At 48.4% G+C, this 23625-nt stretch overlaps 6 protein-coding genes and 1 long non-coding RNA gene across 9 annotated transcripts in view; 3 read left to right on the top strand and 4 right to left on the bottom strand.

Annotated features, from left to right (window-relative positions):
• Positions 1-29: 29 nt before the first annotated feature.
• On the bottom strand, positions 30-2729 carry uxt (ubiquitously-expressed, prefoldin-like chaperone). The gene is made up of 6 exons (XM_058084972.2): positions 2445-2729; positions 2101-2182; positions 1960-2027; positions 863-970; positions 641-704; positions 30-558 (listed from the first exon to the last, which is right to left on the bottom strand). The coding sequence occupies exons 1-6, from the start codon at positions 2552-2554 to the stop codon at positions 496-498; spliced, it is 495 nt and encodes a 164-aa protein (XP_057940955.2). The 5' UTR covers positions 2555-2729; the 3' UTR covers positions 30-495.
• Positions 2730-2932: 203 nt separating this feature from the next.
• Positions 2933-9966, top strand: hdac6 (histone deacetylase 6). Of its 2 annotated transcripts, none has more exons than XM_058084958.2 (30): positions 2933-3009; positions 3250-3343; positions 3504-3632; positions 3699-3784; positions 3865-3949; positions 4021-4061; positions 4138-4234; positions 4307-4404; positions 4512-4616; positions 5557-5625; positions 5691-5817; positions 5897-5962; positions 6039-6098; positions 6169-6258; positions 6335-6441; positions 6550-6617; positions 6726-6867; positions 6936-7064; positions 7156-7324; positions 7426-7631; positions 7690-7882; positions 7948-8097; positions 8168-8345; positions 8413-8540; positions 8626-8802; positions 8909-9022; positions 9107-9179; positions 9255-9328; positions 9496-9624; positions 9700-9966. In XM_058084958.2, the coding sequence occupies exons 2-30, from the start codon at positions 3266-3268 to the stop codon at positions 9766-9768; spliced, it is 3237 nt and encodes a 1078-aa protein (XP_057940941.2). In that variant the 5' UTR covers positions 2933-3009; positions 3250-3265; the 3' UTR covers positions 9769-9966. The 2 variants fall into 2 exon arrangements, with proteins under 2 accessions (XP_057940941.2, XP_078654423.1); XM_078798297.1 differs by having other exon boundaries at positions 2940-2996.
• Positions 9967-10184: 218 nt separating this feature from the next.
• On the top strand, positions 10185-11580 carry lhfpl4b (LHFPL tetraspan subfamily member 4b). Of its 2 annotated transcripts, none has more exons than XM_058084967.2 (6): positions 10185-10298; positions 10387-10623; positions 10699-10903; positions 11004-11083; positions 11148-11295; positions 11376-11580. In XM_058084967.2, exons 1-6 carry the CDS (start codon positions 10200-10202, stop codon positions 11402-11404), a joined length of 798 nt encoding a protein of 265 aa, XP_057940950.2. In that variant the 5' UTR covers positions 10185-10199; the 3' UTR covers positions 11405-11580. The 2 variants fall into 2 exon arrangements, with proteins under 2 accessions (XP_057940950.2, XP_057940952.2); XM_058084969.2 differs by having other exon boundaries at positions 10383-10623.
• Positions 11566-13492, bottom strand: pcsk1nl (proprotein convertase subtilisin/kexin type 1 inhibitor, like). Its single transcript, XM_078797755.1, has 5 exons — positions 13282-13492; positions 12443-12656; positions 12202-12373; positions 12056-12127; positions 11566-11984 (listed from the first exon to the last, which is right to left on the bottom strand). The coding sequence occupies exons 1-5, from the start codon at positions 13363-13365 to the stop codon at positions 11762-11764; spliced, it is 765 nt and encodes a 254-aa protein (XP_078653881.1). The 5' UTR covers positions 13366-13492; the 3' UTR covers positions 11566-11761.
• Positions 13493-13516: 24 nt separating this feature from the next.
• LOC131137256 (synaptophysin-like) lies at positions 13517-15641 on the bottom strand. Its single transcript, XM_058084970.2, has 7 exons — positions 15512-15641; positions 15016-15081; positions 14818-14942; positions 14544-14739; positions 14282-14473; positions 14033-14215; positions 13517-13954 (listed from the first exon to the last, which is right to left on the bottom strand). Exons 1-7 carry the CDS (start codon positions 15620-15622, stop codon positions 13901-13903), a joined length of 927 nt encoding a protein of 308 aa, XP_057940953.2. The 5' UTR covers positions 15623-15641; the 3' UTR covers positions 13517-13900.
• A 69-nt stretch (positions 15642-15710) lies between these two features.
• The window catches only part of cacna1fb (calcium channel, voltage-dependent, L type, alpha 1F subunit), a 19830-nt gene continuing 11915 nt past the window's right edge, over positions 15711-23625 (bottom strand). Inside the window, exons 27-54 of the mRNA XM_058084952.2 lie at positions 23485-23591; positions 23228-23315; positions 23046-23153; positions 22911-22963; positions 22692-22838; positions 22414-22615; positions 22167-22325; positions 21964-22074; positions 21795-21878; positions 21587-21715; positions 21452-21517; positions 21283-21374; positions 21044-21203; positions 20840-20967; positions 20648-20744; positions 19434-19536; positions 19258-19359; positions 18938-19068; positions 18766-18876; positions 18647-18704; positions 18358-18574; positions 18136-18243; positions 17960-18069; positions 17782-17894; positions 17518-17719; positions 17374-17427; positions 17208-17308; positions 15711-17143 (exon numbers count right to left, since the gene is read on the bottom strand). Coding sequence (XP_057940935.2) covers positions 16877-17143; positions 17208-17308; positions 17374-17427; positions 17518-17719; positions 17782-17894; positions 17960-18069; positions 18136-18243; positions 18358-18574; positions 18647-18704; positions 18766-18876; positions 18938-19068; positions 19258-19359; positions 19434-19536; positions 20648-20744; positions 20840-20967; positions 21044-21203; positions 21283-21374; positions 21452-21517; positions 21587-21715; positions 21795-21878; positions 21964-22074; positions 22167-22325; positions 22414-22615; positions 22692-22838; positions 22911-22963; positions 23046-23153; positions 23228-23315; positions 23485-23591 — 3408 coding nt within the window. The 3' untranslated portion in view covers positions 15711-16876. The remainder of the gene's footprint in view (positions 17144-17207; positions 17309-17373; positions 17428-17517; positions 17720-17781; positions 17895-17959; positions 18070-18135; positions 18244-18357; positions 18575-18646; positions 18705-18765; positions 18877-18937; positions 19069-19257; positions 19360-19433; positions 19537-20647; positions 20745-20839; positions 20968-21043; positions 21204-21282; positions 21375-21451; positions 21518-21586; positions 21716-21794; positions 21879-21963; positions 22075-22166; positions 22326-22413; positions 22616-22691; positions 22839-22910; positions 22964-23045; positions 23154-23227; positions 23316-23484; positions 23592-23625) is intronic.
• LOC144901929 (uncharacterized) lies at positions 18829-20902 on the top strand. Its single transcript, XR_013630104.1, has 3 exons — positions 18829-19231; positions 19311-19565; positions 20655-20902. It is a non-coding gene; the product is annotated as an uncharacterized LOC144901929 (long non-coding RNA).

Raw genomic sequence — 23625 nt, 5'->3', positions numbered from 1 at the left:
CTGCACGATACAAAAGGAGGTAGTCTGCTGCCAAGTAATTTTTTCCCCCAAAAAAGTAAACATTTATTGATTCTTGATTCTTATGATAAATATGTCACTGTGGTTACACACAACAGATGATTAATAATCTGAAAACTCAATTGAAATGAAAACAACACTTCATGACTTTATCAGCATCAGACTCAATGTACAACAAAAAGTTGCTTTTAAAGCTGCTGAAGAAAACAGAAATGAGCAAAAATGTGAGCAAGCTTCTGTCAATTTTCTTGTTGCCAGGGCAACTGGACATGTGAAGCCATGTCTTGTCGCACCATTGGATAGATTATATCCAGATGATGACCTAACAGGACACCTATGTCCTTCTCCTGCCTGTGTCCCGGATACATCCAACGACACCTTGGTACAGTAGAAGAACCACTGAATTGATGACACTGTCACCATTAGCAGGTCCTGGACAGCAATGTGGGATGGGGTCACAGAGGAAAGAGGAAACATCTAGAAGACTTCTCTTCTGCTGTGTTCTGGAAGCTCTGTGAGGCCCTGAAGTTCTCGCAGACCCTGAATGACGAAAAGACGGCAGACATTTACCAATAAAAATGAACACACAAGTTTCCAATAAATGTGTGAAGAAAGAACTGACCTCCAGCACCATGCGGATGTTTGCTTTAATTTTAGCAGCGTCTTTTGTCAGCTGATCCGTGAAGCTAAAACACACACACGCTGCATTAGCATGACAGGGCGGCATCTTGCATGAGGAACAACGGACACAAGCTAGCAGGCAAATATCCCAAAAGTAGCTTAACACACACAAAAAAAAGCTTCCTGTCTGGTATTTGCTTTCAAATACAGAGTTTTCACTGACGATGTGAGCTGACTCGTCTTCTTGTCGATGAAGCACAGAGCTTCCGAGTGGTCCATCTCAACGAAGAAGCCAAATCCCACCAACACGAAGATCCTGGAAGAATCCGCACTGGGGGAGATGGGAACAATCAGGGGCGCACACTGTAGTGTAACTCATTTGACATCATTTAAAGGGGACCTGTTATGTTCATTTTTCGGCTCTTTGTATTGTGTTGTGGACTCCTGTAGAGCAGCTACACACGATAACCCCAACAGAAAGCTTTCAAGGTTTTCCAGAATCTGTACCTATTGCAGCTGTATCTGTTTTAATTTTTTCCACCCGCGGCCCGCCACACATCACGCCCACTCCACTGTGATTAATCACACTCTCAAGCACTACTGAGGACTTCCGGACTACTGCCGAACTCCACTTTCTAATTCTGTTGGTATAGGAGTTGATAATAAATGAATAAACACTTTGGAGAGCTACTTTAAAAGTGGTTAAAAGCTACTGGTAGCTAATGCTACTGGCTGGAGACCCCTGACTTTCCAAAGAGTGGCAACGTGGGTCCGCGCTTATTGAGTGTAGAAAATGTTGACAATTTTTGCAGGACTATCCGGGTTTAAAAAAACTTGTGTAGATCCACCAATTGTGGTTTCGGGACCAATCAGGTTTCAGCAATAGTTTGGTGGATAGGCGGATAGTCCAGTTTCGCCTGTGTTCACAAATCATCCACTGTTTCTCCTCACCTGGAATCTCAAACTCCAACCGCTTCTGGCTGATGTTTGCCTCTTTTCTTGGAGGCCATTAGCGTTAGCGCCATGCCAACATGGTGAAATCAGAGCAGTGAAACAGCACAGAAGCGCGGGATGAGAGCAAAGCTCGACTTTGTCCCCAGGAAAGCCTGTATAAGAAGGTCCGGTATTGGGAAAATCTTCTTTCAGGGCTCACTTCCAAATGCAAAAACCATTATCTGAAATTTTGGCATCGTTGAATACGATAATACAACATTCTAACAAAATTTACAGGTCAGAAAAATGGAAAAAAGCATAATAGGTCCCCTCTAAAGCAAAATAAGGTTCACCCCTTCACTTTGTGATTTAAATGGAAGAACTTACACTTCCGCCTGAACGTAGAAGTTACATCCCAGGTCAACATCTGTCTTGAGGCGCTTAGAGCCTGTCTCCTGCCCACACACAACAACATACAGTACATGTAAAATACACGCATGACACTTTCAGTGTCGTGTGTGTGCATACCTGCAAACTCTGTATGGTGTTCTTCAACTGCAGGTACTGAGATATTTGATTATAAACTGCATCTCTCTGCTCCATTACTGTCCTAAAAAACAATAACAGATACACATACAAGTATGTAACAAGCGACTGTCGAGCTTAAAGGGACAGTCCAACTTTCTGCCAGTCTCTAATAACGACCACTTCCACAAGGACATGTATGTCGATGTATGTTGTTCATTGACCTTCATAAACAACATTAAGTAGAAGCAGGTTTAACAGCCATCGTAGCATACGTGAGTTTATCAGAGAAACTAACACAGCATGGAAATGTAACTAACACTACACGACAGTGACACGTTTCTTACTGTAAATCTTTCTTCAGCACTTCGTCAATAAACTTCTCATACTGTAACACCTTCTGCTCCACGTTACCGGTAGTATTCGTATTAACATTAGCAGTAGCCGTAGGAGCCATTGCTATTTCGCTTGTTGTGTTTTTTCTTCCGCTTCAACATCCGGGGACTGCTTACCGAGGTCATCAAGCCACTTCCTCCTTTTCAGAATAAAGCAACTAGCTAGAAAAACTGTTATTTTACCGAACACAAATGTACATTCTTATTTGTGACATTTGCTATTTACAAAAATAGTAAAATATTGATATAATTATTACATAATTTTGCAAATATAAAACAGGCTGAAATAACTGAAACGCAAATTGTTTTCATAACCACTTAGTCATGTAGCAATAAATACTGTTACGTTTTGGGATAAATGAAAGTATGTTAAAATTTCTTATAATCGCAAAAAAAAAAAAACACACATCAAACGATGCCAATGGCTGGCGCGACTCCGTTGTGACGTCATTTGGGTGCGACGACCGTTGCAATCGGCGCTCTGTGGTACATCTAAAAAATACTGTAAGAAAATACTGTAAGTCCGTTCATGATTGTTTTTGTGTTTATCTTTGTAAATGAATATGAATGTGTTCACGCCTGTGTAATGGACGTTAACTAATTCTGTCTAATTTGATGTGTTTACAACCGCCGGTATGTAGGTTTTGCCATTATGTGATGTTGTGACGTGAAATGAGGTGTTTGAAGTGATAATACTGCAGTAATAACACTGTAATAACGATACAAGTTATTTATTAATGTGTTTGTTATAACCCAGGTGAGTTGGCTCAAAGATGTCTTCCGGACCAGATCTTCCAGCTTCAGGATGTGGACTCAAGTCAGTCCGGAGATCTCCTCGTCTGTCCCCTCAGGTTGCTCACGTGTGCATGTTTACTTGCTCAACACGTTTTGGTGAAGGGTTTGACAGATGAGTGACACATTAACCTGTCAGTCATACAACAAGAGCTTGTTAATAACTACAAATGTATCATTCATTATGAAAGTGTAACTAGATGTCTTGCGCATAAACAGGGAGGCGGGGTCCAAGGAGACAAACAGAGGCCAAAAGGAGGCAACCTGAAGGAGGTGAAGAAGAAAGGGAGGATGGCGAAGAGCCAGGAAGAGCGAGACAAGGAGCTGCAAGTCCAACTACAGCAGCTGGTGAGTAGAAACACTTTTTTTTAACTGTTTTGGAGCGTGTGAGTGAATTTGTGTGTTTTTGTGTAGGACCTATCTAGCAGGGCATCTGCCACTGGGACAGGTTTGGTCTACTCTGAGACCTTCAAGTGTCATCAGAACCTATGGGAGACCAGGTTAGCTCATCTGACATGACTTGTTTATGAATGTAAAATGTAAAATCTCATGACTTCTAAACGATACCCGTGTTGTGTAGTCATCCAGAGAGTCCAGACAGAGTAACGTCCATCATGGAGGAGCTGGATAAGCAAGAACTGTTGTCTCGTTGTGTTCGAGTGCAGGTGAGTGTTTGTTTTCTTCACAAAACTGTCCTTTATGATGTCCTAATTGTGTGTGTGTGCACATTTTTCAGGCCAGAGCAGCCACTGATGAAGAACTTCTTCTCGTGCACACGTGAGTGTTAGCAAAAGATGGACCAACAACAAACATTTACAATCCACTTTGCTTTGATCATGTGCATTCCCTGCAGGAACGATTACATTGAGTTGATGAAATCCACTCAGACAATGTCCGAGACAGAATTACATAACCTGTCTGACAAATATGATTCTGTCTATTTCCATCCAGTAAGGACACACACAAACACATTTACTGTACAAACACACACATGCTACAAACATAGTACGTGTGTGCCGCAGGAGACCTTCCAGGCGTCCATATTGGCAGTCGGTTCAGTGCTCCAGCTGGTAGACCAGGTGTTGACGTCTCACCTCAGGAACGGATTTGCTGTCGTCAGGTATTTTGTCTGGTTCATTTTGGTTACACATCTAGCCATCGCTTTTATATTTCTGTTGTCTGAACTGTTTGTGTGTGTGTGTGTGTGTGTGTCTGTGTGTGTGACAGGCCACCGGGACATCACGCTCAGGCTGAAGAGTCCAACGGTTTTTGCTTTTTCAACAATGTGGCCGTTGCTGCTCGTTATGCACAAATGAAACACAAAGTCAACAGGTTGGTCTATTTTTCATTCATTCACAAGACACATTGGGATAACATGGGAGGGCAATGTGAATTATTGAATGGTGAAAAAAATGCGGTTGCACGGTGGTCGGGTGGTTAGCGTGCAGGCCTCACAGCTAAGAAACCCAAGTTCAATTCCACCATCGGCCATCTCTGTGTGGAGTTTGTATGTTCTCCCCGTGCATGCGTGGGTTTCAAAAACATGCTAGGTTAATTGGCGACTCCAAATTGTCCATAGGTATGAATGTGAGTGTGAATGGTTGTTTGTCTATATGTGCCCTGGGATTGGCTGGCCACCAGTCCAGGGTGTACCCCACATCTCGCCCGAAGACAGCTTTGATAGGCTTCAGCAACCCCCGCGACCCTCGTGAGGAAAAACGGTAGAAAATGAATGAATGAATTATGAACAAATGCGGCTGCATGGTGGTCAAGTGGTTAGCGCACAGGCCTCACTGCTTAGAGACTCGAGTTCATTTCAATTCCACCTTCGGCCATCTCTGTGTGGAGGTTTTCTCCGGGTACTCCGGTTTCCTCCCACATTCCAAAAACATGCTAGGTTAATTAGCGACTCCAAATTGTCCATAGGTATGAATGTGAGTGTGAATGGTTGTTTGTCTATATGTGCCCTGTGATTGGCTGGCCACCAGTCCAGAGTGTACCCCGCCTTTCATGAGGATAAGCGGTAGAAAATGAATGAATGAACGAATGCATAATCATGCAAGAGCGAGTCAGTTATATTCGGTGTGTTGATAAGTTAACCCTGCCATCTACTGTACGGGGTTGTCATGACAACCTATATAGAAAGTCATGTTGTGACATCATTATGAGCGAGGGCAAGCGGCACAATTAAATGCTTTTTGATCAGATGGTACATAATTTACATTAACTTATGGATCCTATGTGTGTGTGTGTGTGTGTGTGTGTGTGTTAGGGTGTTGATCGTGGACTGGGATGTTCATCATGGTCAAGGTGTCCAGTATGTTTTTCAGGACGACCCCAGGTGAGTCCTCACCCATCATACTGGTAAATTCTTAAATTCTTAAACTGTGTGTGTGTGTGTATCAGCGTAGTGTACGTGAGCATGCACAGGTTTGAACAGGGAGCGTTCTGGCCTCACCTTCCCGAGTCAGACAGTAGTTTTGTGGGCGGTGGCGCCGCCGAGGGACGAAACATTAACCTGCCCTGGAACACGGTAAGTCCAGTCCAGTACTTCTTTGTGCTTTATAAACCCTTTCAAAATAAAACCCTGCCTACTTCATGTGCTTGTTTAGACAGGAATAAGCGATGCCGACTACGTGTGTGCGTTCCAGCGACTGCTGCTACCCGTTGCCTACGAGGTAATGCATGTAAGATGACCTTTGACCTCACGCAGTCTGGTTAAAACTTTTTTTTTTACTTGTTGTATGTGTTAAGTTTCACCCGGAGCTGGTTCTGGTCTGCGCTGGTTTTGATGCCGCACTCGGGGATCCGAAGGTACGCAACAACATCTCAATCCATAATAGTTTCAGCGACAATAAATGGTGTGTTTGTGTGTTGTGTTCAGGGTCAGATGTGCGTGAGTCCTCAGTGTTTCTACACACTCACACACATGCTGATGTCTTTGGCAGAAGGCAGACTCATTCTCGCTTTGGAGGTAAAACATTGACAACGTGAAGACGTCCAAACTCACGTGTCAACCGTTAGCTGAAGTCTTGTCCGTTTGCGTTCAGGGAGGTTATAACCTGAAGGCAACGGCAGAGGGCGTGGCTGCTTGTGTTCAAGCTCTTGTGGGAGGAGCCTGTGTCCCTATGACTCCGCCTACCGCCCCATCCGACAGGTACCTGTACAACGGTTGCATTTAAAAGTTAATAATATTTATCATGTAAAAGACATGTAAATAAAATAACTAGCTAACTGTAAGCTAACCAAACCTTTTTTGGGTTAGCGCTCTGAAATCCATCTCTGAGACCATCTCAGCTCTTTATCCATACTGGATCTCCTTGCAAGTACTGGGTAAAACACACACTCAGTAATACTGTATGGACAATTATTAAATATTGAAGTATTTATAGATTAATAATGACAGTGTTTTTTAGCTCTGTATTATTGTATCCACTATAGAGGGGGCGGGGCTTGCTGAGGGGCATGTCATCAGAACAGCGGCCAAAGAAGAGAAACCGGAGAGTCTGTGTGTGCCTGTTGTCATGGCAACCGGCCTGGTATACGACGAGAGGATGATGGAGCATCTCAACATGTGGGACAGGTAGGTGTGTGTGTGGTTTTTTTTTTTACGGAGTTTAGTCGCTCACCGTCCCGCGTCATCACGTGCAGGCATCATCCTGAACAGCCTCAAAGAATCTTCAAGATCTTCTCCAAGCATCAGCAACTCGGACTGGTGGATCGCTGTCAACGCATCCCAGCACGTTTCGCCACCGAGGAGGAGCTTTCGATGTGTCACACGTAAGTCATGGCGTCCATGTTGCTTGGTCTGAGAAGAAACCAATCACGTGATTGATCTCTGAAAGATGACTTTGTGTGTGTGTGTGTGCAGTGCGGACTACATCCAGCATATGAAGTCCACATCCACGATGAAGGCGAGGGATCTGCATAAGCTCGGACAGGAATACAACTCCATCTACATCAACAATCAGAGCTTCCAGTCGGCCATGTTGGCTGTTGGAAGCTGCTTCAATATTCTGGACCACATCCTGAATGGACAGGTATAAAACTAGCTGGACCTTAGGCTCCCTGGTCCGAGTCTTCATAGTCAGTCTGGTGTGTGTATATATGTGTGTGTGTGTGTGTGTGTGTGTGTGTGCAGGTGAGGAACGGCGTGGCCATTGTGCGTCCACCAGGCCATCACGCAGAAAGAGACTCCGCATGTGGTTTTTGTTTCTTCAACACAGCAGCGCTCGCCGCTCGCTACGCTCAGAAGATCTCCCAGCATGCACCTGTACGCGTGCTTATCCTAGACTGGGACGTTCACCACGGCAACGGCACCCAGCACATGTTTGAGGACGACAGCAGGTGAGGAAGTCGATTCAAGTGACAGAAATGTGTTATTATCTTCACTTCCTGTTTCCAGCGTCCTGTATGTATCACTCCATCGCTACGACAACGGAACGTTTTTCCCGTCCTCGGAGGACGCCGCTCCCGGCAGGGTGGGCGTGGCAGAGGGGGCCGGATTCAACGTCAATGTGGGGTGGAGTGGCGGGCGAATGGGAGACGCCGAGTATCTTGCCGCCTTCCACCATATCGTCATGCCGATTGCTTCTGAGGTACACACACACACACACACACACACACACACACACGGGACTCATGAAGAATCATGTGACTACAGTTCAACCCCAGTGTGGTGCTGGTGTCAGCTGGATTTGACGCTGCACGAGGAGACCCTCTTGGCGGTTACAATGTGACCCCAGAGGGCTACGCCCACCTCACGCACATGCTGATGTCATTGGCCGGGGGGCGGGTCTTGCTCATACTCGAGGTAAGTCAGCTGATCAGAGATCCATGACCGGTGAAGGTGAAGACGAAGAGGAAGTGACATCTCTTTTTAGGGCGGTTACAACTTGACGTCCATCTCCGAATCCATGGCCATGTGTACAAGCGTGTTGCTCGGCGACCCCCCGCCTTCACTGCTGATACCCCGGCCCCCGCCTCACCGCAATGCCGTGACAACCATCAACGAGGTCATCCGCCACCACGCCCCTTACTGGAAGTCGCTAAGGATACACAGTGAGAGGAGTGCATAAGCCACACCTACATTTGTTAGCTTTTATTTAATACCGACCTTTCACCTCAGTCCCAGACTCCGTTCGAGCAGCCGTACCTTCCCCGAAGTCACATGAGAAACGAAGTCGCCAAAGCAAAGGCAGGAAGTCGAGACAGAGCGGTCCAGATAAACTTCCTGTGGGACCGGAGAACACAAACGTAATAGCAATAATATGCAATATGGCGCTAATCAAACACAGCATGGCCCCTTTAAGTGTTTACATTGTTTACATTGTCCAATCAGGCGCAGTGTAGTCTGGACCAGCTCACACAGGGATTGGCCAGCTTGGACCTCAGTCAGACCTCTTCCACTTCCACTCCGGTGGGCAGGTCCGATGTCCACTGTGACGAGTACGCAAAGGCGGAGTCATGTCCGGTGTCTCCTGAGCGGAGTCAATCAGCAGAGAGCTCGCCGCCTCAGGTAAATTCCACTTAACTCAACGTTAATTGATCTCACAGGCTCCGCCTCCTTCCCCCCTCCTTTTATTTCTGATTTCCTGCCATGAAAGTTTTCTCGACGTGCTCAGGTTGATGCTGCAGCGTCAACAACGGTTGCCCTGGGAGACGAGCCAGAGGGAGCGTGTGGTTGGTCCAAACCTCAGGGGACTCTGGAGCTGATTTGCGGAGCTGAGATGGGCGGAGTCAGAACTTTTATTACTACAGTACTTTTATTTTGACAGCAGCAGCGACATGAGTTTCTAACGTGTGTGCACGTACGCTTGCAGGCCGCCATGTACGTGGTAGACCCTCTGTCCTGGTGTCCTCACCTGGATGAGGTCAAGCCCCTCCCACCATCAGGTAGTAGCTCATTGTGCAAGTATGCTAGTCGTTAGCATGTTAGCTACTGGATAAATAAAGTGTGCATCTATCTAGGTATCGATGTCTTCCTGCCTTGTCAGGACTGTGGCTCGGAGGCCGAGAACTGGATCTGTCTCACCTGCTACCAGGTGACCCCCACCCCCACCCAAAACTACTACAGTACTAAAACCGATGATAAAATTAATAATAAATAACTTGTATGTTAAATGTATATAGACTATGGTATTATGTACAAACACAATATCAACACTGCATGTCACATGACAAGGTGATGATGTCACATTTTCCGCATCAGGTGGCGTGTGGGCGCTACGTGAACGAGCACATGTTGATGCACGGTGTGACATCACAACATCCCGTGGTGCTGAGCTTTTGTGACCTTTCCGTGTGGTGTTACGTGTGCGAGGCCTACGTGCACAATCAGGTGATCATCATCATCATCATCACTCACATATGTTCCCCCGCCATTGTTGATCATTGACGTCATTTGTGCCTCCAGGTCGTATTTGATGCCAAGAATGCAGCCCACAGCGCCAAGTTCGGAGAGGAGATCCCACCCTGGAGTTAGAAGAGAGAGAAGGCGGGGCTTAGATTTTAACATGAAGGCATCATCATGTGTGTTTATGAGTGTTTACCACTTTTAAACTCACCATGTTTATAATACATTGTATTGTTATCAGTTTTTTTATCATTATTGTGATTTATGTTAGCCGGACGTTGAGGAGGCCTGTTCATTGTGCAATAATGCTTCTGTATAAACATTAAAACATTATTATTATCTTCTTAGCTACATTTCTTTTTGACCGCACAATGAGTGGCTCAGCAGCAGTCACGTGGGTGATGAAAAAAATATATATATATTTTTAGCAAATGTCCTGAATTAATAAATGCGCCGCCTCGCGCGCTGTGATTGGTCGCCATACAGGAAAACAAATGCACCTGCAGTTCTTTCCGCCTCCTGCAGGCGTCGCTCGCGCTCTCTCTCGCGCGTCGACTTGCATGAGCATCTCTCCTGCGCGTGCCATCCACAGCATCCAGCTGCGGTCACGCGCCTCGGTCCTTCCAAGCGGCGTGTGCGTGCACGTCAAACATCCGCAGGTTGGTTTCGTTTTCGTTTTGTACGTTTGCCGATGATCATTACGTCACTCGATATGTTATTCCACATGCTTTTGTACCGCCAAGGAAGACAAGTGATCTAAGTCACGTGATGGCGTCTCCGGACCTGGCGGACCTGTCTCGTCTCTACCAGACAGAGTTCGTGCGTAGTGCGCGTGCGGTGGGCGTGCTCTGGGCCGTGTGCACGCTGTGCTTCGCCGTCATCCAGGTGGTTGTTCTGGTGCAGCCGTCATGGATCGGAACTTCAGATTCCCACAACCCGGGAGTAGGAACAGCTCCACCTAGCGGGACACTGGGATTATTTGAGGTTGACTATTGATTGGTCCTGGAGAGTCACGTGATTTACGGACCTTCTAACTATGGTTGTGTTGTCCTATGACAGGTGTGCCTGGAGTCGGACCGTCCGGTTCCGGACTGTCGCGGTCGTCTGTCCAGTCTGTCTCCTCTGCCGTCCTTCCAGTCGGTGGCGGTCCTGGTGGGCGTGTCCCTGTGGGCGGTGTGGACCAGCGTGTTGTGTCTTTGCCTGTTCCGCTTCTGCAGCGCCGCCACCGTGTACAAGATCTGTGCCTGGCTGCAGCTCACTGCAGGTGGGGGTGTGGCGTCATGGGCATGGGCTAGCTAACAGGAAGTGCCTGTTAGCTAACAGGAAGTCCTCAATTTGCTGACAGCTCCTTTCCCGCCCACCAGGATTCTGCTTGGCACTGGCCTGTCTCCTGTTCCCTGACTCGTGGGAGAGCCCGGAGATGAGAGTTCTGTGTGGGGACTCGGTGAGTGACCCCCCATCCCACCCCCCACACCCTGATTGGCCTATAAATCATCGACTGTGTGCAGGTTGGCAGCTTCTCATCCGGGAACTGCTCGGTCCACTGGGCCTACATCCTGGCTATTCTGGGGGTCTTGGACGCCGCCATCTTGGCCACATTGGCCTTCGTGCTCGCCAACAGACAGGACGCTCTCCTGCCGCCGCTCAGCAAGGAAGGTGGGTCAGGGGTCGGGTGCCGATTTCGATGCAGTAAGTGGAACTTAAAGACTCACGTGTGTGTGTGTGTGTGTGAACAGTGACTACGGGGCTGCTGATGTCAGCGTAGACGTCATGTGACTCTTCTTCTTCTGGTCCTCTTCGACAAGTCGTCTTCCTCGTTCTGACGCTCCGATAGCCTCGGCTTAGTTAGCATTGTTAGCATCAGCCTGGACCTTTGACTATTGTGTCCGTGGTAGCCATGTAAACAAATAAAACATCTCGAAATACTAACTTTAATACTTAACTTTATTACTACACACACACATGACATTAACATTCAATCCACTTCTGCTCCCATCAGAGGTTAAAGGTCACTGGAAATTTTAACCTTACTTATTCCCTTTCCTTGACTCCTACTTCCTCATGTAGCGGCGCCGCACTTGATGGGTGGGGATGGGGGTGGGGCTCAGGGCTGTCTGTTCTGTCAGTTGTCATAGCCTCGCCTTTTCACTCGGAACAGTGGTGGCTGGTTGCTAGGCAACGGTGAGGCGTCATCATCATCATCATCATCATCATCATCATCATTGAGGGAGCGCCGCCTTCTCCTGTATGCGGAACCCACGTTTTCAGAGAAACGCCGTTGTACACGGTGGCCGGTGGAGGCGTGGTTAGCGCCGATGACGGACAGGATGTTCTCGAGCAGACATCTGAAGAGGCGGGACATATGATGATGAGCGTGATGCGTTTGTGACATGTGACCACCTGGACCGGCGCTCACCTTATTTCCTCATCCTCTTCCAAGTCTCGCTGTAGGATCGCTTGTCTGGCTCTGCCCACCTGCGTCTCCGTTCTGCCAATCATACGGCAGCATTCACTGAAGGCCCGCCTCCTTTGACTGACACCTGAAGTGTATGATAACCTCACCTGTCCATCAGGGCCTGAAGCAGCTGTGGTCCTACCAGGGTCATCCAATGGGCGGGGATCCTACCCGTACTCAGGCCCCACCCCGTGTCATAGTCAGCCGGGGGTGGGCCCCGGAAGTTCCCCCGTGCCGCCTCAGTTTTGGCGAGGAGGCGGAGCAAAGCACGAGCATATGCTGCGTACACGGGAGAACCTTCATTAGATTGATTAGTGCTTCATGAATATTCATTATCTGTCAATCAACCTGCTCTCTGCTCCTCCTGCTCCCGCCTATGTCCTCTCTCCACCAATCGCTGAAGGGCCTGCTCCAAGCCCTGCCCATTCCAGACCTCATCAAGCATTCCTCCCCTGCGCCAGGCGGGATAGATCACCCCTTTGCCGTCGTAGGGAATGTTTTGACGTGGGACTCCACCTTCCGAGAGACCCAGTCCAGGCCAACCAGGACCTGCAGGAGCACACTGACATCGAACGTTAACGCCTCATTTGAATATTACACACAAGTCGCCATGGCCACAAGATGAGGTGAGAAGGTGACATACGGGATGTTGACGTTATTGCATCTAGGATGGGAGGAGCCTGCTAGAATGGGAGGAGCCTGCTAGGAAGAGAGGTGAACCGTCTTCTAAGAGTTCAGTTCATTTGTGAGAATACAATACCCTCCGAAATTCACAATTTAAGGCCTGGTTCGTTCTTTGGTTGCCATGGTGATGTGATCTTGTTGTTTACTGTAGCCTTTTTTTCAGGGTCATCATCAGGAAGTGATGACATCATAGTTCCTGCTGATGCTAATGCTACTAGTTAAGGGATGACATCACTTCCAGTGTGTGCTCTTCATTCACATGACACACACACACACACACACACACACACACCAGTGCCAGGAGACTGTTGCTATGGTTACTGTCTCCTGTCACTATGGAGACCAGGACCTGAAATGTGACACACACACACACACACACACACACAGAGAGGAGCTTCCACAGAAATGTCAAAAAATGTCAAACAACAAGAACTGTGAGGAGGCGGAGCATCCATCCAGTTACCGTGACGACACAAAGTGAAAAAGACGTCATGTGGTCCTACCTGAGCGACGGTGAGTAGCAGCGGCAGCAGGATGAGCGACGCCATTCTGCTGACTGAATGTGTACGCCGAGCGCACAACAACATGGAGGTGGTGTGGGGGGGGGGGGGGGGCAGGGGGAGGAGCTATGGGAGTAGAGCGGGAGTACCGGGGAGAGGAGGGGACCAGCATCAGGCCTGTGTGCTACACAAGAGGTCATTCAAGGTTAGTCACGTGTTGCCATGGAAACAAAGGATGTTTGTTTTTTTTACTTGTTTATTCAAACCTGACACTAAATAAACAGCGAGGGGGGGGGTATCCATTGCAACAACATCATCATCATCACCGTCACCATCGTTACAGACGCGGAGTCCAACAGGAAGAAACACACAAACACACAGGAAGTAGGAGCATCATTGCACAACGGATGCTGATTGGCTTGCAAGTTTTGGTTAATTTCTAAGACGTCAGAGAAGGAACAGGAAGTGGCAGAGAAGAGGAGGGAAAGAAAAAGGAAGCATTGTTTCAGTGAAGTCATGAGTTGAAGGGGCGGGGTATTTGTTATGATGACATCACTGTGGGAAGCTAGCCGGCCAGCACTTCCTGTGGAGGAATATAATAATCATGTGATCGAGCCAAGCTTCACATCTGATTGGAGAAGGAGGTGGGCGGCGGCTTCTGGCCGTATTCTGCGTCCTGCAGACAAACGGCACAAGGGCGGAGCCAATGAAGGAGTGTTTTTAGTCAAGATGGCCGACAGGAAGAAGCACTCACTTGGTTGTATTCAGGCTGGTACCCCCCCTGGCCGCCGACGTAGGGGTCCTGTTCGTACCCGTCCGGGGCGGCAGCCTTGTCCTGAGGGGGCGGGGCTCTCATGAAGGGGGCGATGATGCGCGTCTCCTTGAAAACAAACCACAGGTTTCCCACCCACAGGACCAGATTGATGAAGCCGAACGCCTGAAAGATGACAACACGTATCAGCAACGCCCACCGAGATCAGGACCCGCCCACTCGAATCCTCACCACAGACGTGTTGAGCCCAGACATGACCGGGTCATGGACTTCCCGACATCGGTTCTCTTCATGATCGCAGGCAGAGATCAAAGTGATGACGAGGTCAGGGTTGGTCGCCGTCTTGACATCGGATAACGCCTTCGCCCACGCCGCTGAGCTCACCAGCCACATGAACGCCAACACACCCGTCACGCCCAGATCCTAACCACACAGGCACATCAGCAGGTACGCTGCGTCGCCATTCCATGCGGGACCAGGTTCACGTACTCACCAGCAGGGGGCCCTTGTTGTTCTCCTTGTACTTCTCCAGGAAGAACACGTAGATGCTCAGCGCCGCCGTCACGTACAGGAAGGACAAGACACCGATGGTTACAAAGAACTCCGCCGAGGAAGAGTAGTCGCCCACTAAGAACACACGTTCCGTACCCCGGTTACATGAGGGGGCGTCAAAGTAGACCTGGTGCAGCCTGACACACACAATGACGAACAGCATAAATCTACTTCCTGTTTACAATAATTCCCATCACTCTTCCGTGCTTTCTGACCTGAAAGGATATTCAAAGTCAACCTGGACGTTCAGGTTGCTCTCCGTGCGGTTCTTGCACTCCACTGCCACGCGGAACATTCCCGAATAACTCCCACATGTGGAAAAAGCCAAAATGGCAAAAAACTGGACGGGGAGAAGGGAAATGTTTATTGATGATGTAATCAATATAAACATAAATGTGTGTGTACGTACTCACCCATTGTAGAACTTTGATGAAACCCAGTGGAACCTTCAGAACCCTGAATTGACCCTGAGCCACCAGCTGGAGGGGGAAAACACACACACACACCCACGTGTCCCTAATAATGTGGTATGCCAAACTAATGACCTTATACTGTTATCATGCTGTCATTTATAGACCCTAGTGTTGTTCCTGTTGGTTGTTAGCTAGCTAGCTGTAAGACCGTGACAACATCTCACGACGTAGAACAATATATTCATGTTCATCATGGTTATATTGGCACCCCGACACCCACGCGTGGTGGGGGAGGGGTCAAAGCCCCCCCACCCTCTCCCGCCATATCATTTTCATCGTCTCACGCGCACATTCACGTTAGCCACCATGTTTGCGTACATCGTACGTGCCTGGATGCTGAAAAAAAAAATATCGACGGACGGACGGACGTCGTGGACGTAAGGCGTGTCACCATGAAAGGCAAGAAGATGAATGTTTAAAAGAAATGATTTCTTACCTGATTGACGACGTCCATGTTTGACTTGGAGGGACACGGAGGATTCACGGGGGCGGGGGGGCGATGCTCGCACGAGGGAGGGGCACTGAAAGAGAAAAAGATGGGGGCCATTGGCGTCGGTACTTCTTCCGTTTGTTAAATATATATTTTTAAAAAGGTGGAATAAATAAAAATATTTTCATCACGAAAACAACAATGACATCACATTATTGTGGGTGTGGCCTGTGTGTTGACATACAGTACACTCAACTGAAGTGACCTGCTCCAGTATCAAACCACAGCATGAGTTAATAACGCAAGTGTAAAAAGAAGTTGTACTCACCAGGCCTGGGACATATAAACACAGTTGACTTATTGTACTGAGCAGCCAGTATTGTTCTGAGTTCAATTTCCTCCATGTTTATCACATTTGTGGGCTCCGAAAAGCCAAAGCAGGCGCGAAAGGTAAAGTCACGTGAAGGATGCACTGACTACAGCTATCCAGCAGGAGGCGGCACAAACACGCATGTCATCCACCACCAGAGTCAGGACATGTTTGTAGTCACGTTTTATTTGAGGTAAAAGGTCATGTGACTGATGTTTGGAGAGTTCAAAGCCCTTCAGTCAGGAAGAACATGATTGACACGCAAGGAATTAAAAAACATCAGGAATAAAAAAAAACAAAACACATTTTGACCAAATATCGAATAGTTGATCCAAAATTCATGACCTTTGACCTAAACAACTCACACACTTGTTTTTCTTTCCACTCAGCATTCTCCTCACAGGGGGTCCACGGAGGGCACACACGTGCCACGGTAAGACCACTTTGATGGCCATGTCAGCCATTCCTGGTGCAGCTACATGCTAACAGGAAGTATCTCATCCATCACAACCAGCACAGCTAGCAACAGCGATGATGACGGCCATGATAGCAGCAGTTTTGTTGGCATGTAGCACTTAGCAGACCTTACTGTTTGCATTAAAATGCTGTTTTCTTGCAATGATGCTATGAAATATGTTTATGTGTACGATATTAATGTTAGCGATCACGTGATTGCGCTACGTTAAATCAAAATGAATAATAAAATCAATCAAATGGGTGTGAAATAATTCAATGTTTTCTACACTGAGACTAGCATGCTACCCGCTAAAAATAGCATCAAACTGCATGGTCGCCCCGTCCTGGAGAAGAAGGAACATTAATTGTGACTTCCTGTCACAAATGCACATGCACTGTGGAACACATTGCCATGACAACATCTGTTGTCTTCCTTGCTACTCTCCTTCCCGGCGTCCTTCGTCCTTTCCTCCTTGAGGATGTCATGAGGACCTTGTCCTATGTCTCCGTTAATGTACTCCTGATTGGTTACCAGCACGTGTCCATCAAAATGAGGTCACACAGGTCATCTCGTCCGCCAGTTCGTCCTCGTCTCGGCCTGTCCTGATTGGCTCCTCATCGCTGTAGAGTGCTGCGGGATCAGCGGCAGTGGCATTGTTCAGAAAGTCATGGCTGGCGGACCCTAAGAGGTCGCTGGCAGCCGACTCCATCTCGTCCACGGTCATGTGACACGCATCCGCGATCTCTCGCTTTGCAAAGGCAACAAACTTGGGGTCGCGTGCGTAAAGACCTAGCCCTTCAGAGATGAGAACCTGCGGAAAGAAGAACAACGTTCAAGCGATGATTTCCCGCCAGTCGGGTCTAATGGTTACTCACCGCCTCCACCAGGCTGTCAGCTGAGCCTCTCTTCTCTCCGAAAGGAGCGCCGAGCTGAGAAGGAACTCTGAGGGTGGTGTAGGCCCTGTAAGGAGGTGGGGCTAAAGCACACAACGACAAATCAGACAGCGAGTGACGGTGGCACTCTGTGACCGACTTGTCTTACCTGCAGGCTCGCCGTACCACATGGGAGTAGGTGCCGCTCCGGTCACGCTGACACCTGATGGAGGAAACACAACATGGCGTACGATGCGATGTACGATGCATGGGATATCTGACGAGTTTCATGCTTGATGCAGACAATCCTCACCTCTTCCTGCTTCCTGCTTGCACTCTCCGCTCAGTCCTGTTCTTGCGCCTCGATTCCCCCAGGGGGGGCTGCCCTCCTCCTCCACCAGGATGAGAGGAGCGTACAGGAGGCGACCGCGGCGAGGACACGGATTGGCCCATGAGGCAGAGGACGCCGCAGAGGAGCGACCGGACGACTGATGAGAGTTGTAACTGCCATACGTCTGGTGGAGACAGGAACATGTGTGCCTGAAGACCATCTGTGTGTGTGTGTGTGTGTGTGTACCTGAGTGCGAGCGCGGCGTGGGGGTGAGGTGGGGTGGTATGTCCCAGGCAGAGGTAAGTCGTCACTGCTGCCCTGACGTCTCAGACATTGGATGTTAAACGACGGCTTTCGACCTGGCGGGCGGGCAAAGACACCGTCAACCATCTTTGATGAAGTCATCCAAGCGAAAACAGCGCACCTGTGGGCGTGGCCGGAAGAAGGCGGCGCCGCGTAGTCCTCCTTCCCTCGCCATAGTGACCATAGGGGGCGTGGTTGTCATAGTGCAGAGGGGGCTCATCGGGGTAATACCTGAAAAAACACACACACTTATATCCACAAATATGCGTATAATAGACAACGTGTGTGTGTGTGTACCTGTCTACAGAGGTGAAGCTGTCTGCGTCGTCCTCTCTCGTGTAGTAGGGTGGCTCTCTGGACACGTCCATATCTCTATTCCTCCAGTGTCTGTCCCTGGAGTCCCTCCTGTCAATCACAGCACAATCGGCATGCATGCACAGCAGCACCTATTGGAACTTAAAGGAACTACACTCATGACTAATAATATACCTTCCTTTCCCAAGCAGTTTAACAGCCTACCTTCCATGTTTGTAATAGGACGGCCTTTTGTGGGCGTGGTCTACAACGCCATTCCTGACTGAGGGTCGGCGGTGATGATGATGATTGACAGATGATCTCAGGTTATCTCGCCGCGAGATGTCGTAGTCGCTGCCGTTGGACATTTTTGTCAGAGAGCCCACACGATGGATCAGACCGCCGTTCACCACGCCGCCGTCGCCCACGACACCGACCGGGCCTGCCAAGTAGAAGACGGCGGGGGTGAGTGAACCATGCATAAGGTCAATATTAAAAAAAAAGAGAGCATTACCAGTGGGCGTGGCCAGCATGGATCCTCGTCTGTCTCTGTATGACCCCCCTGTGTCTTCCTGCGGAGGTGAGAAAAAACCGTGAGAGCATGTGAGTGTGCGGTAAAAGAAGAACGCTCACCTCATCCTCGTCCCTCATGGTGTCCTCCTCTTCCTCTTCCAGGTCTTCATTGAGGGCCAGACGCATCTCTGGACCCAGATCCTGTAGAGTCTTCAGACCCGCTTTACACAGCTGCCCACACATGCACGTTGTTAGTATACACCAAGTATACTAAGACGTGTGATTGACACACCTGTACGGCTGACGGGTTGGTGGCGTCTGTCGCGACACTCAAACCTCCCCTCTCCTTCCTCTTTCTGAACTTGCGGAAGTAATCCTGGATCAGGAAGGTGGCGTAGAACTTCCCCACCGTCACCTCTTCCTCTGCAGGGAACATCACAGAGGGACTGGACTGTAATAATAAGTCTAGTGGTACGGAATGGTTACGGAAGCTTGATCCTTCTAGATGCCACCACATCGTTCCTATTCTGGTCTTGACCAAGACCATGTATTGACCAAGTCACCCTTAAACAACCAGCATGCTAAGGCTAGTGCTAATGCTACCGTTTGTACCTTCATGCGGTGGGATGACTTCATCCAGAAGTTTTGGTTTCATTCTCTTCCAGATCTTCTTGATGATCACCCGCAGCTCCTCGTTCTCCTGGTCTGGGTTCCCTAGCAACGGGACAACATGAGCGTGTCAGCAAGGACGAATGTGACCTCGGTGAGGACACTTCCTGTGGTCATACCTTCAGTCTTGATCTTCAGTGCCGTGCGGACCAGCGCAAAGAGGGTGGCATTGAAGGTCACCATCCCGTCTGAGTTGAGAGGCATGTTCATGGCTACCAGACGCTAACCGCGGCACGGCCATCACACGTCAGGTCAGGACATGAAACATTTGAAGAGTGACCGTTACAACTTAAGATAGATTCCCCCACCTTTTGCTTGTAAAACCTATTTTTACATGTATGTTACATACAGGTACATCTATAATATTTACATATATTATATAAACTCATCACACACAGAATGAAATATTTAAAGGTTTTGTTTCTCCCCAGTTTGATGACTATAGCTTACAGACAATGATAACCCCAAATTCAGTGTCTCAGAGAAGTACAATACAGGGGTGCCTTGGTTAGCGTCATTAATCTGTTCCAGGTCTGACTCAAACCAAAACGGACTTTAACCAAGACAATTTTTTCCCATACAAAATAATGTAAATCCAACTAATCCCTTCCAAAATTTGAACATAAAACACATTTCCATCCATTCATTTTCTATGCCGCTTATCCTCACTAGGGTTGCGGGTATGCTGGAGCCTATCCCAGCTGTCTTTGGGCAAAAGGCGGAGTACACCCTGGACTGGTCGCCAGCCAACAAAATACATTTTATATTATATATTTATATAAAATAATAATTATTATATAATAATATTTAAATAATAATATATATGTATATATTTATATTATATTTTATTTATTTGTCAGTTTTACATGCAGAAGAAAAATAAGCTTGGGGTGGCTCTGAATGCTCGGTTTCAGAGGGCGTTTTAACACTGGTGTTTTGTGATGTCACAGATGGCCGGGGTTCCTTATATGGGCGTGCATTGTAGGCCAGATACACTCCCTGCCCTCCCCCTTGCAAGCTGGGCTTCTCTGTCTAAGTGGTTCGCAATGTGTCAGAGGAAGTGTTTCGTCGAGTGTAAGGGAAAGCTACATTTGTTTACAATTCCTAACGAGGAAAACATCAGGCTCAAGTGGTTGGAGTTCCTGATTCCCTACCAGCAAAAGAAATTGATTTTAATCTGTCAACGGCATTTGACACCGGACTGTTTTGTGAACATGGGCCGGTATACAGCTGGACTAGCCGACAAATAAAGGATGGTACTTATTGTTGATGAGGGCTTCCAGTACATCCTGATGTTGTTACCTGAATGTTACATGCATGCTCTTTTGATTACCTTACAGGCGACTCTGTGAGGGCACAGTTTTCCAAAACCAAGAGGAGGCTGAATCCTCCGAAGTAAAGCAACAACATCCAGATGTTTAATACGACCCCTGAGAGATGACAACACACAAGCTGATCACTCTTAACTATGATGTCATAAAAATAAGTATTGTATGTGCGCCTCCTGGTGGCGACTGTGTCGTACTTGGCTTCAGGATCGTATTCCGACCAGATCCTCTTGAACTCATCCAAGTGATGTGGACCCAGAATAGACCAATCACGTGTCAGGTAGTCAAAGTTGTCCATGATGACGGCCACAAACAAGTTGATGATCTGGACAAGAACATACATACACACTATTGTGATCGCCTGTGTGTGCGTGTGTGTGTGTGTGTGTGTGTGTACGCACCAGGAAAGCACACAGCATGAAGAAGCTGATGAAGTAAACAATAGCAAAGTTGCTCCCGCAGCTGGATTCTTCTCCTGCCTCATAGTCGGACTCGGGATCACAGCGTTTCCCAGGAAGACTGGCTAGCATGATCTCCTGCCACGCTTCACCTGTCGCACACCTGTAACACACACACAGTCAGTGAGAGGCTCACTATAATGATGATGATGATAACTAGGTGGCCATATGTGAAGAAGGACCTGAAGAGGAGGAGGACGGCCTGTGGAAAAGTCTGGAAGTTGTTGTTCCTGTTGATCTGAGTGTGATCCTGCATAGCGATCTTTCCAAACGTCTGACAGAGACAAGTTACACGACACGTGTGACATCATGATAACCCCTCCATGTGCGCCACGTGCGCGATGAGCTCACCTGCATGCCAATGACGGCGTAGATGAAGAAAATCATGGCGATGAGCAGGGCGACGTACGGCAGAGCCTACATACACGAGACACATGTTATCGAGCGCCACTGGGAGGCCACCTTAAAGGCCACGCCCCCTCACACCTGCAGGGATTTGATGAAGGTCCATAGCAGCGTGCGAATGCCCTCCCCTTTGCTCAGCAGCTTGACCAACCGCATCACTCGGAAGAGGCGGAAGAAAGTGATGGACACCCGAGAGCTGTCCTCGCCGCTCTGTCACACACACACACACACACACATAGTGATAATCGGCTAGTTGTGTGGTACACACACACATGCTGTTGTTACGTACGCTGAACTCTGTGACCACAATGTCCACCACACTGCCGACCACGATGAGAGCGTCGAAGGAATTCCACGCATCCACAAAGTAATGCTGCATGACAATCACACACAGGATGTGGAAAAAAACTTCCAGTACAGATATGGACACGTGGACTTAGCATGTATGCAGGGCTCACCCTGAGTCTGAGTGCTAAGAGTTTGAGCAGCATTTCCACAGTGAAGAGTCCAGTGAAGACCATGTTGAGGATGTCCATGATGTCACTGAACGTCTTGGATTGCTCATAGTGCTACAAACACACACACATACATACACACCATCACAAGGTGGGTTGCCCCCCGACTCCTCCCGTCCCTCTGGTCCATGCCAGCGGGAATTTACCTGGACAGCCAGCGTCACAGTGTTGAGCAGGATGAGCACAAACATGACATATTCGAATCCGGTGGAGTTGATGATGGACCAGAACTTGTACTGCACCGGGTTTTTGGGAATGTAGAGCTTTAACGGCTGAGCTTTCAGCGCGTACTCCACGCATTGGCGCTGTGGACGACATGTGACACGTGGAGAGGACTCAAGCACGCGTCTGGGTGAAAAGAGGTGTGAGCGTTTTCGGGAGTAGATGGGTCACCTGGTTTTTGTCCAGCTCACAGTTCTTGTACTCCTGCTCGCCCTGCTCCCTGAATGTGATGATGACGAAGCCCACAAAGATGTTCATCATGAAGAAGGCAATGATGATGATGTACACAATGAAGAAGATGGAGATCTCCACACGGTAGTTGTAGATGGGACCTGAGTTCTCCCCGTTGGCATCGATGGCCTTGTACAGCAGGCTGTTGGAGGGAGGGGCGGGGCTTAAGCTTTAACAGCACACAGACACACACACACACACACACACACAGTACTCACGCAGGCCAGCCCTCAAAGGTAGATACGGTGAAGAGCGCCATCATTCCCATCAGTACATTGTCAAAGTTGAAGTCACTGTTGTGCCAAATTCTCTCTCGCACCATCGGATGGTTGACGTCGCCATCTTTGTACACCACAAAGGTGCCTCTGCACACACACACACACACGTCATGATGATGTCATAATGCTTATAGGAAGACAAGTGAAGACTGGACATACTTGCACTGTTCGGGAGTGTGTTTGGCCTCATCGGTACAACGATAGAATTTACCCTGAAAACACAACACCGCCATCATCGTAACAGGTAGACTAAACATATACTATATATGTGTGCATATAGATAGCACATCTTACCTTGAACAGTTGCACTCCGATGCACGCAAACATGAACTGGAGTAACGTTGTGACGATCATGATGTTTCCGATAGTTCTGATGGCCACAAACACGCACTGGACCACGTGCTGTGAGGCGCACAAAGAGTCAGCATAAAATATTGCAAAGGCGACCATTTTGAGCCACACACGTGTTCACATACCTTGAGGCCTTTGGCTCTGTTGATGGCCCTCAAAGGCCTGAGCACGCGGAGAACCCTCAGGATCTTCACCACTGAGATAGCACTGGAACTGTACGCACACACACACACACACACACACACACACAGTGTGAGCAAGCCTCAAACACTACGGGTCGCCAACACGTCATTATCTGCATATGAGTGGATTGATCTATGTCGCTATCTAGCCATCTACACTACACTTTGTCAGAAGGTGGCGTGAGTGAGTGAGCACTGACTGCAGGAAAAAGGAGACGAGTGACACGCTGACGACGAGGAGATCCAGCAAATTGAACCAGTTCCTGCAGAAGGAGCCCTGGTGTAGGAACGCTCCGTGGACCGTCATCTGACCACAAACACAGACAGGAAATTAGCCTGGA

The sequence above is a fragment of the Doryrhamphus excisus genome, linkage group LG17 (assembly GCF_037039965.1).
Source record: "Doryrhamphus excisus strain RoL-2023G ecotype Guam linkage group LG17, RoL_Dexc_Guam_v1.1, whole genome shotgun sequence".
In the NCBI taxonomy this organism is placed as follows: Eukaryota; Metazoa; Chordata; class Actinopteri; order Syngnathiformes; family Syngnathidae; genus Doryrhamphus; species Doryrhamphus excisus.
This window is presented reverse-complemented; position numbering and strand designations above follow the sequence as displayed.